A 17,106-nucleotide genomic window follows, 5' to 3' on the forward strand; every position below is an offset into this window, starting at 1 on the left:
TTGGCCCCCCTGGTGCCACCTCTGAAGTAACAACTTCGTGAAAGAACTGTGACTTGTGTTGCGCACTGTATGTTTAAAAACGGTAACTCTGAGAACCATATTCCACCGATTCATACAGGTCGGTAAAGTTAATAGACATGAAAAATAACTGCCCCTGCTAAGAAAAATGAAAACACTGCAAATGAAGAATTGCATACTAAATTACTTTTCAATTACTAAATAAACGAAATCGATCCAAATACGATCGCATTCTTTATCCTTATCACCGACCCACGGTAAAAAGTATCTCTTACCTCGCCATAATTGGTTTCAACACAGACGAGGTACAGCATAGACCTATCACCTTATAGATGTTCGTGTCGCTACCCAAACTGTATTACCGACCCACAATTTTAGGTCTGAATGTAGTGGCATCTGCTCATGAACAGCGTTCAACTCAGCAACTACTCTGACATGTGTTGAAAGGCTGAAAGGTGTTTGCGTACTTGTATACGTGTGACTCGTTTAGAGAGAGAGTTTGGCACAGGTAGGCTTTTGCTACGCTATGCTTTGGCTCGGTTTGTCAACGACTCACGCCGATTTTTCTCCGAAAATCCATTTCAGGGATCAAGACACTATGAAGCACAAAAATGGTATTTCTTCAAAGCCCATGCAAGCTATAAGTTGCAAGATGACATTGTTTATTAGTACTTTGCGTGTAGTAGAACCTTTTCACGTATCGTACGCCGAAAAGTATTAAAAATTCACGCTGTTACTGACATTCCCGCAAGATTCTAATGCACTTTTGAAGTAATAATAATTGGATATTACTGGCTACGAGTATTAGTTTATGGCCAACACTAAAATTTACAGTAAAATCTAATTCTTAAAAGACTCGCAGAAGGTTGCATGATGCACGAGTGTCGTGGTGTGCATGGATGCAACTGCAAGTCGAGTTACTTTTGAAACCCGCATTGGGAAATAAAATTTTGTCTAGCGCTGAGAAATTCATCGGTTCAGTGAAGTGTGTGCACGTCATAGTTCATATTGTCTCGTGATTTCTCAATTCGCGCATAAATTTCATCGATTACTGGACCATGTGGGAGGCCTTTTAACAGGATTCCATTTAGATATACCCGTTACCTAGAAGACTTTTTCAGAAACTGAAGGACGTTTAAAAACAGGAAGTGCTTCTGTAAGCGTGTGCAATGCGATTGTAGAGTCAGTGCCTGTGCCTGCCAAAAAGTGTTTCATAGAGTACCGTGGTTCTATCGTATACTTCGTCGATCTTAGTAACTAAGGGGGAGAAACAAGTATGTCACTCATATTTCTCCAAATATTCCTGCAACTATTCATTTACACCAAGTTCCACTAAAATGTATTTATTCGTTATAAATAATACTAGATGATATGTATAAGCATTAACATTAATGTATCGAACAATTAAACATTGAGAATAAAAGAGAATTCATTCGGCGTAGAAAATCATTTGCAAATTCAAGATCAAATGTTACTAATTGCTTGATATCTCAAGTTCTATCGATCAAAGTTAATAATAATTTCTACTGGGCGGTTAGGGTAAATGTTGTTAACATTATTTGTCATAGCAATAGCCAATGGAACGTATATTTTAGCAGAAAATCCATTTTTGCCGAAGAATTCGTTGGATTTCGCAATTGTAATTAACCGTCGACCTTGTTTTGATCGGGAGACATCGTTCCTCGAAGTCTAGATAAGGAGCTCACAGAGCTTCATGTACTCAGTCGTCGTCGGTCTTCCGGGCCTGGAGGACCTCCGGGGACCCTGCAGTTGCCGAGCTACCTGGACCTACTGGACTTCCTGGACTTCCTGGACTTCCTGGACTTGCTGAGGACCTGGTCAGGGTTTCAACTCGGGTCCATCCCCCTCCCCCCGATGCAGCCGAGCCACCTGGAGAGGCGGATTCAGGAGCCTTTCTTGGAGGGGGCGAAATATGTAAAAGTACATAAGTACATTTTTTAACCCTCTTTCACAAGATTTAAAATTTGCTTGTAACTTATGTTTTAATATCTCAATCTGATACTGTAACCTAAATAATTAAATTTACATTAATTATAATTCTGTATAAATAATTAAATTCACATTAATTATAATTCTGTATAAATAATTAAATTCACATTAATTATTTATACAGAATTATACACAATGTCATAATATTTTCTATTTTATTACTCTTGGGGGGGGGGGCGATCTGCAGAGATAGCAGTGCAACTTTTCAACTCGTTCAATCTTTCTACATGCTACCGAATAAAACGATTATATATATATATATATATATATATATATATGTATTAAATTCTAGATAAAAGTTTTAGTATCGCGTTTTAAACATTCTAAACAATTTTTCTTTAATTTCACAATCATTCGAGATGCTTAATGTTTTGCATGCAAGTTACGCTTCTCAAGTTTAAATATTTCATATGAGTTTTATGAATCTTCTCTTATTAATAGTTATTACATTCGAGTCATTAGATTTTCTGAATAAAACATAAATAGGCAGTCTCTCTACGGGCCTCGAAACGCTGCGACCTCCTCGTAGCGAGACCTGGTAATTGGTGAGAACAGAGCCGATGCGATTGCTGCGATTGTCAAATATCCTAAATAAGTAGATAGATACAAGAATTTCTTTAAATAGTAATACTTTGATATAATGTAAAAATAAATGTAACTCGAAATGTTTGAATAAATCATTCCTTCCCTTCCTTCCACATGTATAAATATATAAAATAAAGTAATGTGGAATTCTCAAGATATGTGAATTAATGGAGTTCAATAACGACGTTCACCAAAGTCGGAGGACGGATCGGACGGATGAACATTTAAAATGCCATGGTATACCTATCTTAATGTATTATTTCCATCGATTACTGGAATATGTGGGAGGTCGATCGTCCAGATTCTACTGCAATACACTAAAAATAAGTATCTGGAAGACTTTTTTGAAAACACTGTACTCGAGTCAGATCACATCTCCTCAACTTTGAAAGACATATATGTATACATAGAAAGAGCAGGGTGCATGGCTGCAGCTGCGAAAAGTACATATTTCGCAATGGACATTGCGATATAGAATTATTTCCGGCCTTTGTGAAATTTCAACTTCCATGGGAAACAGTTGAGGTCGACAGCAACCTCTACCAATGTGACAACATTCACGAAAGGTGTAAGCTGACAGTTCGACTTCAACCGCGGCAGCGATCGGATCAGTGAATGTACCTGCATATTATTTCGTGATTTCTCGATTCGTGCATCAATTTCATCGATTACTGGACTATGTATGAGGCCGTTTAACAAGATTCTGCTGCATTACACTCAATACCAAGATGCCTTTATGGAAACATTTTACGCGAGCCCGAACACTACTTCCCACTGCTGAGAGATGTTTAGAAATGTGATGTGCTTTTGTGACCGCGTGCAATGCGATTTTAGAGTCAGTACATATTTCGCGATAAAGTATTTCATAGAGCACTGTGTGGACGCGAGTGCAGAGTCAATGTTTTGCGCATACAGAACTATTTAAGTGAAAGCACCGGTGCTCTAAGTGATTTTTCATCGTGGAATTACTGTGTCTACATAAAATTATTTCTGGCCTTGACGAATTTCCAGTTAGCTGGGAGTCGGTCGAGCGCCATAACACCGCCAACAACCCCTACGTCACAACATTGCCAAGCGGTGTCACCTCTGTCAGTTCGACTTTACTCGCGACGGTGATCGCATCAGTGAGTGCGTGTACATATTATTTCGTGATTTCTCGATTCCTGCATAAATTTCATCGATAACTGGACTATGTGGGAGATCGTTCAACGAGATTCCACTACATTACACTCAGTACCTAGAGGACTATTTTGGAAACGCTTTACTCGAGTCCGAACACATCTTTCCACTGTTGAGATATGTTTAAAAACATGAACTGCTTTTGTAATCGTGTGCAATGCGATTGTAGAATCAGTGCTTATTTCGCGATAAAGTATTCGATAGTGCACAGTGGCCCTGCGTATTAGTAATGTGAACGCGAACGTAAAGTCAGTGTTTTAACGCATCTAGAATTAATTCAGAGCACCAGTGCTCCTATTGCTTTTTCATCGCGAAAGTAATGTGACATATTTGGAAGTGTGACACATTCTATGGGGTACTGACCCTGCAACTGCTGGACATTCGCCTGCAGATCGAATAGCTACTGCTAAAAGGGGATGCTTGTCAGTGAGACTATTTTCAACGAACGGTGAGTGATACTTTTTCATTCTTTGAATTTTTCTGTATGCTATCGAACATAATGATTACTGTAGCGAGCATAGTGACCACGAATACGTACTTAGTACTCGCGAATAGTAAAATTTAATGCGTGTACTTCCAAATGTTTAATACACGTAGAAAAATACAATGAATAAATTTTAAATTCGCGATAGGAGTTTTAATATCGCGTTTCAAACATTCTAAACTTCTTTTCTTTAATTTCACAATCATTCCGGATGCTTAATGTATCGAATACGAGTTACATTTCTGAAGTTGAACTCTTTCGTGCGAGTTCTTTCAAATCTTCTCTCTTAACGGTAATTACATTCGAGTCATTAGATTCTCTTAATAAACAATGACAGTAATTTTTGGTACTACTTGGTTATTATGCTCGCTAGTTTTGCTTGCCCGTTGCATGTGCTAAATATTAAGACACACTGGTAGTAATATTACGAGAAATCAAAAATTGCCACTCTTACCACCTGATATCTCGACCTCAAATGGTCCCTTTATAAAATAACAGTATAATAATAAATGACTGCCGCCAAAGTGGCTGCTATATGAACTTAAATTTCTTTCTCCCTTGCATAAAAATAACTTTAAGCCACTAAACCTACAAATTTTATACATCGCGGAAGAACTTGCACATGTGCTTAGTTTTAACTAGCCATAGTCCTAGAGTCCATTAAGTTTTAATTTAAGAACTTTAGTCGTAAGAATTTTTCCAAATTTTCAAAAATGCATTGGTCGAATATGGACCAGAAATATTTCGTAGAAATGGGTCACTTTCGTAGGTACCTCCGCGTTGGTGTGCCTGGACTTGGTAACGTTTTCCAATGCATTGCGTCTTGCAAAACGTTGTCAAGCTGAAGCCTACGATCTAGTTTAAGGGTCCAGATCAAGCCAAACTTACATTCGGTGAGTTTGGTTCGGTCTGGACATCTATTCAGAAATGCACTTGCGTACTTCGAGCGATAAGCTTTTGTTCCGCCTCGTTCTTTTTAAATATAAGAGTGCCAAACACACCCTTCTAGAAATACAATTCGCCTTCGATCACTGATTTCTATTTCGCGCATGGTGTTCTCGCCCTTCATAGGCCGGCTGTGCTGGGTACAACTTATTACGGCTTTACACAGAGGACCATTGTTAGACGAAGATGTGCGACCGTTCTCGTTCTCGGTCACGCTCGCCATGGCTGTGTAAAGTCGTGATATGGAGCATGCCATGTAGAAACGAAATTTCGGTGGATCGAGGGTGAATGTTCGCGTCGCGCCGCGCCTTTCGGTCCTTTAGTCGTTTAGTCTCTTTTGCAATCTCAATCGGGAGATTCTTAGCTTTCGCATATCCCTCGAAAGTTACGCAAGTGCATATTTGCAATAGATTATGCCACTAGGGCTCATTGTAAAGAGTGCGATAGGCTAGATTTAAGGGTAGAGGTACGCTTGCTTGTTGAGAGTGACGCCTTTTACCTTTGCTTTTGCTTACAATTAGCTTCACCGTGCACCGTGTCGTTTCGCATTTAGTATACTTTTACAGACTTGTCATAGTGTATTTTCTATTTCCTACTTTCAATTCTCTTTTCTTTTTTTCCGGTAATATAATTCGCTCTCGGGAGAGATCTTGAATTAGCACAAGATGCTCGGGCACGATACACTCGCCTGTGCAAATTGTCGGCTTTGTGATGGGAGCGCGTATTGCAGCTGCATGTGATTTAATTGTGAGGCGGGCTGCTGTGAGTCTGACCCCTCAGGCGCGGCCCCTAGTGGGGAACTCCCGTTAATGGGGGGCTGGATGAATGGTGGTCGCGTATTAGCGTTTTGTCTGTGCAACTGCAATGCGTGAGTGTAAGTATCGAGCAGCTCGAGATCTCTCACGACGGCGAATCCGTGTCCGTTTTTCAATTCTTTTTCTATCTCTGCAATGAGATACTTAGCGTCTATTTGTCACTTGAAACCAGTGCAAGTGTGTCTCTAAAATATGCGAAAGAAATTGTAATGGCATATGTGTAGAAAGATCGACGAGAACCTCTCGTCTATCTTTCTTACGCGCGCATGCTAACCCTTTGGACTTTAAAGTAAAGTCTTTGGAAATAATTTTAGTAGTTTTTTACCTTATACCGCAATCACAGTCCAAAGGGTTAGTATAACGAAGTATAGTGTATATGTGTGCTGCGAAACTTAGAAAATTTAGCCAGGCAAGTCCAGTTTTAAGCGCAACATCGAAACATTCGCCGAGGGATTCGCCGAGGTTTTCTCTGGTGAATTCTTTAATAAAGAATTCACTAAGAGATTCGTTGCTAGTTTCAGGGAAGAATTAGATCTGGGTTAGGGTTTACTAACACTTTAGAGTAGAATTGGAATTTTTCTGGCATTCCATGCCATTAGCGCCTGATGAGGCTGCTTCTATTTCCTTTTACAATTCGGAATTATCATGCGCCTAAACAGGCTGCTGTATTTTTTAATTAACATTAAAAAGGATGAGACCTGATGATGGTACATTAGAATTAAAAAGCATTAGGCGCCCAAAAAGGCTACTCCTTCCATACATTAAGATTGAAAAACCTTAAACGCCCGAAGAGGCCACTCCTTTTTTCTATCAGACAGAATCAGAATTCATTGAGCGCCCAATGTGGCTGCTGGAAATTTTTCTCAAAGTCTGAATTGCGTGACACCTTGCAATTTAAAGGAAATTTTTTCGAACTTGTTTAAATACAAATTGTCTGTTTCAGTTATAGTGTTTGTGATCGCCCGTAATGCGATCGTAGAGTCAGTGTTTTTGCGCAAGTAAAGCTAGTCGAGAGCACCGGTGCTCTAATAACTTTTTCACCGCGAAAGTAGAGTCATGCACGAGTCCAACTGCAGCTGCAACGTTGAGAGCTAAGCTGGGGCTGAGTTGATGGGTGCTCGTCTGAGAGCTGCTGGTCAGAGGGATGCTGGTCAGACGGGTGATGATCAGAGGGGAGCTGGTCTCAGGGATGCTGGTCAGAGGGTTACGAGTTTGCAGAGATGCAGTACCGATGATGACAGCGAACGGTGAGTCATTTTATAATTCTTTGAATGGGGGTGCATGTAGTACAGCTACTTAGCTCTTTCGATTCTGGCCGTTCCAACACAAATGCACGACATGCAGAGGCCCTTTTCACATGGTCGGTATTCGTTTGGGGAACTCTTATGCAATATTTCGCGAATATGGTCTAGGGCGTCTAGGCAGTAGCCTTATGGCGTGGTCCTTTTCTAAACCATATTCACGAAATATCGTAGAAATGTTCCCGAAACTAATGCCAATTATATAAGATGCGCCACTAAACGTTATGCATGTGTGTTCGAAAGAGCAGCATCGATTGAGCTGACCATACAAGGTACTATTACCCGGCCGAAAGAAGATCCCCAAGAGGCGGGCTCGGGCGATACAGTCCGTCGCTATGACGATTGGTCGAATCACCTATTTGGGCACACTTTTAAAGACGCGACACACGTATTTTGGAGATTGGCTGAAGTAGGCACATATATTGTCGCACAGCGCGACGAAGAGAGCGAACAAAACCCATCGAGATCGAGTGGAATAGAGCGATCTGAACGACGAGCGCCAAAGCAATAGCGTAGGCATCTCAGACGGTTAACCATTAATATATAATAACATAAAAATTTCCTTATTTTTCACAATATATTCAGGAAAGTATTATCATTGGTTTGGTTAGATTTCTCTGATTAAAATAAGCCCAAACGCAATCTCGCACTGATTGTTTTTAATTGACATCATGATAAAAAAAATTAAGTTTAACATCGTATTATTAAAATCATTTAATATTTTATCATATTTCATTGAGGCTCATTTGTGTCAGCATGAACTCTAAGTATATAATTACAGTTCCTAATAGCAAGTATAATTTTAAAATTAAAAATGAATATAATTTTCATACGTTCTTACCCTATAAATCTTCTGAGCTGCTGCTGCTGCTGCTGGTACCGCTGCTGCTGCTGCTGCTGCCGTCGCTGTCATCCGAATCGCTGTTTCCTAAATTGAATTCTGTATCTTCTATTATTCGGTCATTCGACCAATATTCCTGTTCGATTTTCTCTACGTGCCTACAAAAGTTCTCCCACTGGTTCTGCGTAATTTCACTTAGAGCTTCCCGAGTAAATGTTTGCAAATCATCTTTTGAAATTGTCGACGACGGATTCCTTTCCCTAATCTTCCTCTTCAATTGCGCCCAGGCCAATTCTATTGGGTTTAGGTCGCACATATACGGTGGCAGCCTCAGTACGTTATGGCCGTGTGATTTTATTAACTCGTCTATTTTATATGTTTTTTCGGCATTTTTATTTGTTTGCACCAGATGCATTAACTCAAATTTGGTCATTTGTTCATTACATTGAATTTTGTTTCTATTTAGCCAGTCTATAATATCGCCCTTCCTATTGCTTTTTGTCGGCGGTTTATTTTGTTGCACGGAGTGGTACGGGGCATTGTCCATAACAATTACCGAATTATGCGGAATGTTCGGTAATAATTTTTCTTCTATCCATTTGACAAAATTTTCTGCATTCATTTGACCATGGTAGTCTCCTGTAGTGGTACCGGATTTGAAAATAAGGTCCGCACCATTTACAAACCCATTTTTTCCACCGGCATGGACAATTATCAGCCGATGTGAAGAACTATTATTTTTTAACACTCCTAGCATATCCTCGCTCTGCCAACACTTGCTAAAACACAAGGTGTTGTCAACCCATGTTTCGTCCATATATACAATGTTTCTGTTTTCACTTCTATAATGTCGTAAAGCTTTTAAATATTTTTCCCTCCAAATCACAATATTCGGTCTTTCAATTAGGACCTTTCGAATGCTATTGCTCTTCCTCCATTTAAAACCCATAGACTTTAATAATTTATATAGAGAATCTATTTTCCATGGAAAATCTATCTTTTCCCGTATCGCAGCCAACAATTTTGGAGCAGTGGGTACAATTTTTTTTTCCACATAAAATCCATAAATAATATTTCTTATTAGAGCCTTATCTTCATTGGAGCAGTAAAACTTTTTTAGAATGCCCCGCGGACGTTTTTTACCCGGTGACGATAATAATTTGTCTTCTGAAATTAGTGAACTTTCTTTTCGAATTTTTTGAATTGTTTTCTTTGACAACCCCGTATAATCCATGACGCGAATAGTAGGTTGGCGCATTGGATGGAGAGGCCTATCTGCATCACGCTCCTCTTCACACTTTTTTATAATCCTCCTCACCATATTCCGCGCATCACTACGAACTGTCTGTCCTTTCTTATGTGGCGGCATAATGTTTAATGTTGCCGTGCACTTACTCTATCATTAACACTACACGTAACAATGAAGAAGTAAACGCAAAGAGTCTTTCAGTTTTCGCCAAAAACTGTAGCTGTGTGACCACGGTAATGTGGACGAGAAACAAAATCAAGTGTTCTCGTCCAGCTCAGTTCAATGTGGAAAAAAAAATTGTACCAACTGCTCCAAAATTGTTGGGTGCGATACGGGAAAAGATAGATTTTCCATGGAAAATAGATTCTCTATATAAATTATTAAAGTCTATGGGTTTTAAATGGAGGAAGAGCAATAGCATTCGAAAGGTCCTAATTGAAAGACCGAATATTGTGATTTGGAGGGAAAAATATTTAAAAGCTTTACGACATTATAGAAGTGAAAACAGAAACATTGTATATATGGACGAAACATGGGTTGACAACACCTTGTGTTTTAGCAAGTGTTGGCAGAGCGAGGATATGCTAGGAGTGTTAAAAAATAATAGTTCTTCACATCGGCTGATAATTGTCCATGCCGGTGGAAAAAATGGGTTTGTAAATGGTGCGGACCTTATTTTCAAATCCGGTACCACTACAGGAGACTACCATGGTCAAATGAATGCAGAAAATTTTGTCAAATGGATAGAAGAAAAATTATTACCGAACATTCCGCATAATTCGGTAATTGTTATGGACAATGCCCCGTACCACTCCGTGCAACAAAATAAACCGCCGACAAAAAGCAATAGGAAGGGCGATATTATAGACTGGCTAAATAGAAACAAAATTCAATGTAATGAACAAATGACCAAATTTGAGTTAATGCATCTGGTGCAAACAAATAAAAATGCCGAAAAAACATATAAAATAGACGAGTTAATAAAATCACACGGCCATAACGTACTGAGGCTGCCACCGTATATGTGCGACCTAAACCCAATAGAATTGGCCTGGGCGCAATTGAAGAGGAAGATTAGGGAAAGGAATCCGTCGTCGACAATTTCAAAAGATGATTTGCAAACATTTACTCGGGAAGCTCTAAGTGAAATTACGCAGAACCAGTGGGAGAACTTTTGTAGGCACGTAGAGAAAATCGAACAGGAATATTGGTCGAATGACCGAATAATAGAAGATACAGAATTCAATTTAGGAAACAGCGATTCGGATGACAGCGACGGCAGCAGCAGCAGCAGCAGCGGTACCAGCAGCAGCAGCAGCAGCTCAGAAGATTTATAGGGTAAGAACGTATGAAAATTATATTCATTTTTAATTTTAAAATTATACTTGCTATTAGGAACTGTAATTATATACTTAGAGTTCATGCTGATACAAATGAGCCTCAATGAAATATGATAAAATATTAAATGATTTTAATAATACGATGTTAAACTTAATTTTTTTTATCATGATGTCAATTAAAAACAATCAGTGCGAGATTGCGTTTGGGCTTATTTTAATCAGAGAAATCTAACCAAACCAATGATAATACTTTCCTGAATATATTGTGAAAAATAAGGAAATTTTTATGTTATTATATATTAATGGTTAACCGTCTGAGATGCCTACGCTATTGCTTTGGCGCTCGTCGTTCAGATCGCTCTATTCCACTCGATCTCGATGGGTTTTGTTCGCTCTCTTCGTCGCGCTGTGCGACAATATATGTGCCTACTTCAGCCAATCTCCAAAATACGTGTGTCGCGTCTTTAAAAGTGTGCCCAAATAGGTGATTCGACCAATCGTCATAGCGACGGACTGTATCGCCCGAGCCCGCCTCTTGGGGATCTTCTTTCGGCCGGGTAATAGTACTCGTAGATAGTGACATGCATGTGTCTGTCTCAAAATAAAAAATAAAATAAATCAATACAATTGTTGCTCGCGATTCTTACAATTTTATATCGATTAATAATAATTCGTAAAATAATCGGATCGATCGAGTCAAGTAGAGTCACCGCGAAATTTTTTTAAATGGGTCTCAATGAAACTAGTCTTCCTAACAATCTTGCATTCTAGCAAGATCTTTTATGGTCGCCGGTAATGCGATCGTAGAGTCCACGCTTTTTTCGCGTCCATATATTTTCAAGAGCGCCGCGGCTCTTGTGTAGAGTTCTATTACCGCGAATTTACAGTCAAATTTTTGCGGATCTATGATTTATACAGAGCACGGGAGCTCGTGTTGATTTTTCGTCGCGAAAGTAAAGTCAACCTTTTGCGTATCGGAAATTTGTCCAGAGCACCGGTGCTCTAATTGCTTTTTCATCGCGAAAGTAAAGTAAAATTTTCGATTAGCTTCAATTTTCAGCTGCTTGGTATTCTAGGTCCTAGAAAGGACCTAGCTTGTGGGCCCTAGAGAGGGCCCAGAACAGGGGCCCTAGAGAGGGCCTTCGGCATAGGCCCTAGAGAGGGTCCTAGTCATGGGCCCTAGAGAGGGCCTAGCTCGTGGGCCCTAGAGAGGGTCCTAATCATGGGCCCTAGAGAGGGTCCTAGTCATGGGCCCTAGAGAGGGCCTTCGGCATAGGCCCTAGAGAGGGTCCTAGTCATGGGCCCTAGAGAGGGCCTAGCTCGTGGGCCCTAGAGAGGGCCTAGAATTATGCTAGCTTGGTAGCTAGCTAAGATGTACTTGCATGCATGCCGTAGAATGTAGAATACGAGTACCTTGTATAAGTGGGTCGTAATCTTTGTGCGTGCATTTTGGAAGGAAAAGCATCATACCTAAGGCACGCAATGCATTTGGTAGGATAAGCTTCCTACATAATGCATGCAAAAAGACCTTACCCAACAAAAACACATTCAGAAACTAAGGAATGTGAAATAGATGAAATGTGAAATAGATGAAATGTGAAATAGATGAAATGTGCGCGTTTAATAAACAGGAGCGCTAAAAGTTGCTGTTTAAATATAAATTGTCGGTTTGAGTTATAGTGTTTGTGATCGCCCGTAATGCGATCGTAGAGTCAGTGTTTTTGCGCAAGTAAAGCTAGTCGAGAGCACCGGTGCTCTAATAACTTTTTCACCGCGAAAGTAGAGTCATGCACGAGTCCAACTGCAGCTGCAACGTTGAGAGCTAAGCTGGGGCTGAGTTGAGGGGTGCTCGTCTGGGAGCTGCTGGTCAGAGGGATGCTGGTCAGACGGATGGTGATCAGAGGGGAGCTGGTCTCAGGGATGCTGGTCAGAGGGTTACGAGTTTGCAGAGATGCAGTACCGATGATGACAGCGAACGGTGAGTCATTTTATAATTCTTTGAATGGGGGTGCATGTAGTACAGCTACTTAGCTCTTTCGATTCTGGCCGTTCCAACACAAATGCACGACATGCAGAGGCCCTTTTCACATGGTCGGTATTCGTTTGGGGAACTCTTATGCAATATTTCGCGAATATGGTCTAGGGCGTCTAGGCAGTAGCCTTATGGCGTGGTCCTTTTCTAAACCATATTCACGAAATATCATAGAAATGTTCCCGAAAAAAATGTCAATTATATAAGATGCGCCACTAAACGTTATGCATGTGTGTTCGAAAGAGCAGCATCGATTGAGCTGACCATACAAGGTACTCGTAGATAGTGACATGCATGTGTCTGTCTCAAAATAAAAATAATAGATAAACCAATACAATTGTTGCTCGCGATTCTTACAATTTTATATCGATTAATAATAATTCGTAAAATAATCGGATCGATCGAGTCAAGTAGAGTCACCGCGAAATTTTTTGAAATGGGTCTCAATGAAACTAGTCTTCCTAACAATCTTGCATTCTAGCAAGATCTTTTATGGTCGCCGGTAATGCGATCGTAGAGTCCACGCTTTTTTCGCGTCCATATATTTTCAAGAGCGCCGCGGCTCTTGTGTAGAGTTCTATTACCGCGAATTTACAGTCAAATTTTTGCGGATCTATGATTTATACAGAGCACGGGAGCTCGTGTTGATTTTTCGTCGCGAAAGTAAAGTCAACCTTTTGCGTATCGGAAATTTGTCCAGAGCACCGGTGCTCTAATTGCTTTTTCATCGCGAAAGTAAAGTAAAATTTTCGATTAGCTTCAATTTTCAGCTGCTTGGTATTCTAGGTCCTAGAAAGGACCTAGCTTGTGGGCCCTAGAGAGGGCCCAGAACAGGGGCCCTAGAGAGGGCCTTCGGCATAGGCCCTAGAGAGGGTCCTAGTCATGGGCCCTAGAGAGGGCCTAGCTCGTGGGCCCTAGAGAGGGTCCTAATCATGGGCCCTAGAGAGGGTCCTAGTCATGGGCCCTAGAGAGGGCCTTCGGCATAGGCCCTAGAGAGGGTCCTAGTCATGGGTCCTAGAGAGGGCCTAGCTCGTGGGCCCTAGAGAGGGCCTAGAATTATGCTAGCTTGGTAGCTAGCTAAGATGTTCTTGCATGCATGCTGTAGAATGTAGAATACGAGTACCTTGTATAAGTGCAGAGAGATCGACGATAATCGTCAGTCTATCTCTCTTTCGATTTCGCTTTCGCGTTCGCGGTTGTCACTAATAGTAGAGTCAAATCATCGTTTCCCTCATTGCAAGCAATGACGGACGCGATGAGTTTATTGAAATGGAGGGTGGATGGGATCGGTGTTTGTTTCGGGATGGGTCACTTTCGTAGGTACCTCCGCGTTGGTGTGCCCGGTTCCTTGGTAACGTTTCTCAAGCATTGCGACTTGCAAAACGATATCAAGCTAAAGCCTACGATCTAGTTTAAGGGTCCAGATCGAGCGAAACTTACATTCAGTGAGTTTGGTTCGGTCTAGACATCTAATCAGAATTTTATTCTCTTTCAGGTAGGTATTTCTTCGATGGTTTTACATGATTTATTCTATTTCATGCATTTCTTCGATGGTTTTGCGTGATTTATTTCATTTCGTCGATTTCTTCGATGATTTTGAACTCATGAACACATGTCTTCCACAAATAATGTTGTTGTTTATATAAATTTTTATGTTAAATAAATTTGTTTGGCGTTAAATAAACCTGAATAGAATAGCAAGGTTAAAAGGCGTATGTGTTCTTGTTTTGTTGCGATCCTTCTTTCTCGGTCGTTGCACGGAATACGTTTATAAAACGATCTTTAAATTGTTACTCTAACAGAATCATTTGTAAATCGCGGGTTTCGACTGACTTCTTGAATTCTAATTCCTACCACACGTAGCGTTACAATCTGTTTCGAGGCTTCATCGGTAACGTTGCATGCGACACAAAAATGGTAAGGTGGTTCTAGGACTCCCCCAAACCGGTGACAGAAAAATGCATTGGTTGATAGGTCTATCCTATACCTCGTCTGTGCTCCCGTAAACGATTCTGTATCGATAAAGTTGAATGCGACCACGGACGAGGTATTCTCGGTTAAATTTATTAAATTTTTTTATTTCACACCTGCACAATCCTTATACATAATTACTTTATAACAAGTATAATTGGAATTATCGACATCAGTACAAGATGTTGAATACATCAACTTCCTTCTCAACATTATTTTATTCTTTTCACATTTCCTTGCATTATTTTAAGGAACTTTTGTTTATTGTATCTTCTTTCCTATTTCTTTAAACGTAATAATAAAATAAACGATTCGAATCTTAATACTCGTTTTCACAACGTCGAAACGATAAGCGATGTGACAGGTAAAAGTGGTGTGCTAGACTGCTTTTAAATACACAGCTTGTCAATTCGATATGTTAGTGGTGATTCTTCATGAGCAAATTTGTTGGTTCGGTTTGTGGTTATCAAAAATTGGGAAAATGGACAGTCTGACTACCGCGTCACGTTCATACCGGCCCTAGAGGTGTTATGCGTCATTCTTACAGTCTTTCCGTAGCAGGGGACCAAATTCTTTCTTTTACCAAAAAGAAGATATAGATTTAGACAAAGCGTAGGTAAGATAGGCCTACATTTTAAGGAAGGTTCTGTGCCACCCAGGGGGACCAAGCCGTCTTTGTTTGGCTGAAGTTTTCCCGTTTAGTTAGCACCGTATTGGTAGGAGGCGCTAGGTACATCACACACCATACCTACGTGTATCAGTGAGCACGACACACAACCTTTCGACGTTGGTGAAATGTTACCATGACGACCGTCGTCATTTAGAAATGTTTGGCGCAGACACGAGGAAGTGTCCTCACTTTCCCTGGTTTACCCTTTCTAAGGCCGTCTGACCATGGATTGTCGCGTCAGTGACGCGTATGCAGCAGATAGAAGGATATACAAAGCAATTGAATATATTTTCTTTTCCTAAGAAAAGAAGAAATATTCAATTTCAATGTTTATCCTTCTATCTGCTGCATACGTGTCGCTGGCGCGACGATCCGTGGACAGGTTTTAAAGTAAACGGTACATTACACGTATACACATACACATACGTCCCGATTCACACCAATTCACACATTCACAGTTTAGTACGCACCTCATTGGTAGGAGGCGCTACAAACTCTGCTTCAACTTTCGTAAGAGGGAAGCTGGTCGGAGACCAGCGGGACGTACGCGACGCACTCTCGCGCCAACTACCCCAGTTACCATCCACGCGTAGACGCGAGTACACAATTTCTGCCGGCATAAGCGTCGGCGTCGTTCGAAAATTTCACCGGTTTTCCCGTAATTAACGAGTATTTCGTTCAACGACTGTTGTCACGGTCCTGCCGCGATCGGGATTCTATGCTGCCTGCCGTACCATCCCGCTCCTTCCGAGTTGTCACTTTCAAATAGTTCTGTCCGAGTTCCGGTTACTTCCGCGCTTAGGCGCTTAAGATGCGCGATCAGTGTTGCCAACTCGGATCCGTAGAGAAAAGTTCAACATTCCGTAGGATTCCGTAGATCCCCCTTTCAAAAATCCATTGATCTACGGATTTTCTTCATAAGTGTTAATTATTACAGGTACGAAAGAAGCTAATTCCCTTGCTCATGGAAACCGTCCTTCCCCAAATCCTTTCTAGACATCTTATTTTTCGATCCGCACCTAAAATCCTCAAAAAAATTTTTTGTCGCAACGAAAATTCACAAATTACGAAGAAAGTTCACGTGCAAAAGTTACGAAATCAACCGTTCTTTCAGTTTCAACGATTCGAGTGTCTTCGTTGCGAGTCGTGGGATGCCAAGTGTCAAGATTCGTTAATTCCTTTGTTTCGTCTTAATGGATCATTGGTTGAGTATTTTTTGTGGGAGACGGAGAGATTCTATTACAGTACCGATGAACAAATAAATGTGTGGCAACAGATGTCGCTATTAGTCGTTACAAATAAAAGTGATTCTTTTGCTGATTATAGGTTACTAATTCATGAAAATGATAAAAAATACGTAGCTATTCGGAACAATCCGGTGGGTTGGTAACACTGTGCGCGATGCCGGCAGAAATATCGGCGGAATAACGTGCTACGAATCGCAAGATCTTGTATACAGTGACGAGTGGTTCGGCAAGCTTGCAACGTTACGTTTGTCCGAAGGTGTACAACGTTCGTTGAAAGTAAACGACGCACGCTGGCGCTTCTCCGTCCGTGCGAAGCCAAACGCGTTGGCCCTGTTCCTGGTGCAGCTGAAATGTCTAAATCTAAACGATCAGAAAGCGGCTCGTCGTTTGATCGGTAAGCGAACGTTTCATTTGGGTTG

General features: G+C 40.7%; 1 protein-coding gene across 1 annotated transcript in view; it reads left to right on the forward strand.

Moving 5' to 3' along the window:
- Positions 1-17,022: 17,022 nt before the first annotated feature.
- Picot (putative inorganic phosphate cotransporter protein picot) overlaps positions 17,023-17,106 on the forward strand; it is a 50,164-nt gene continuing 50,080 nt past the window's right edge. Inside the window, exon 1 of the mRNA XM_076814861.1 lies at positions 17,023-17,081. Within this exon, the coding sequence (XP_076670976.1) occupies positions 17,038-17,081 (44 nt within the window). The 5' untranslated portion in view covers positions 17,023-17,037. The remainder of the gene's footprint in view (positions 17,082-17,106) is intronic.

This window comes from Andrena cerasifolii, chromosome 6, assembly GCF_050908995.1.
Source record: "Andrena cerasifolii isolate SP2316 chromosome 6, iyAndCera1_principal, whole genome shotgun sequence".
In the NCBI taxonomy this organism is placed as follows: Eukaryota; Metazoa; Arthropoda; class Insecta; order Hymenoptera; family Andrenidae; genus Andrena; species Andrena cerasifolii.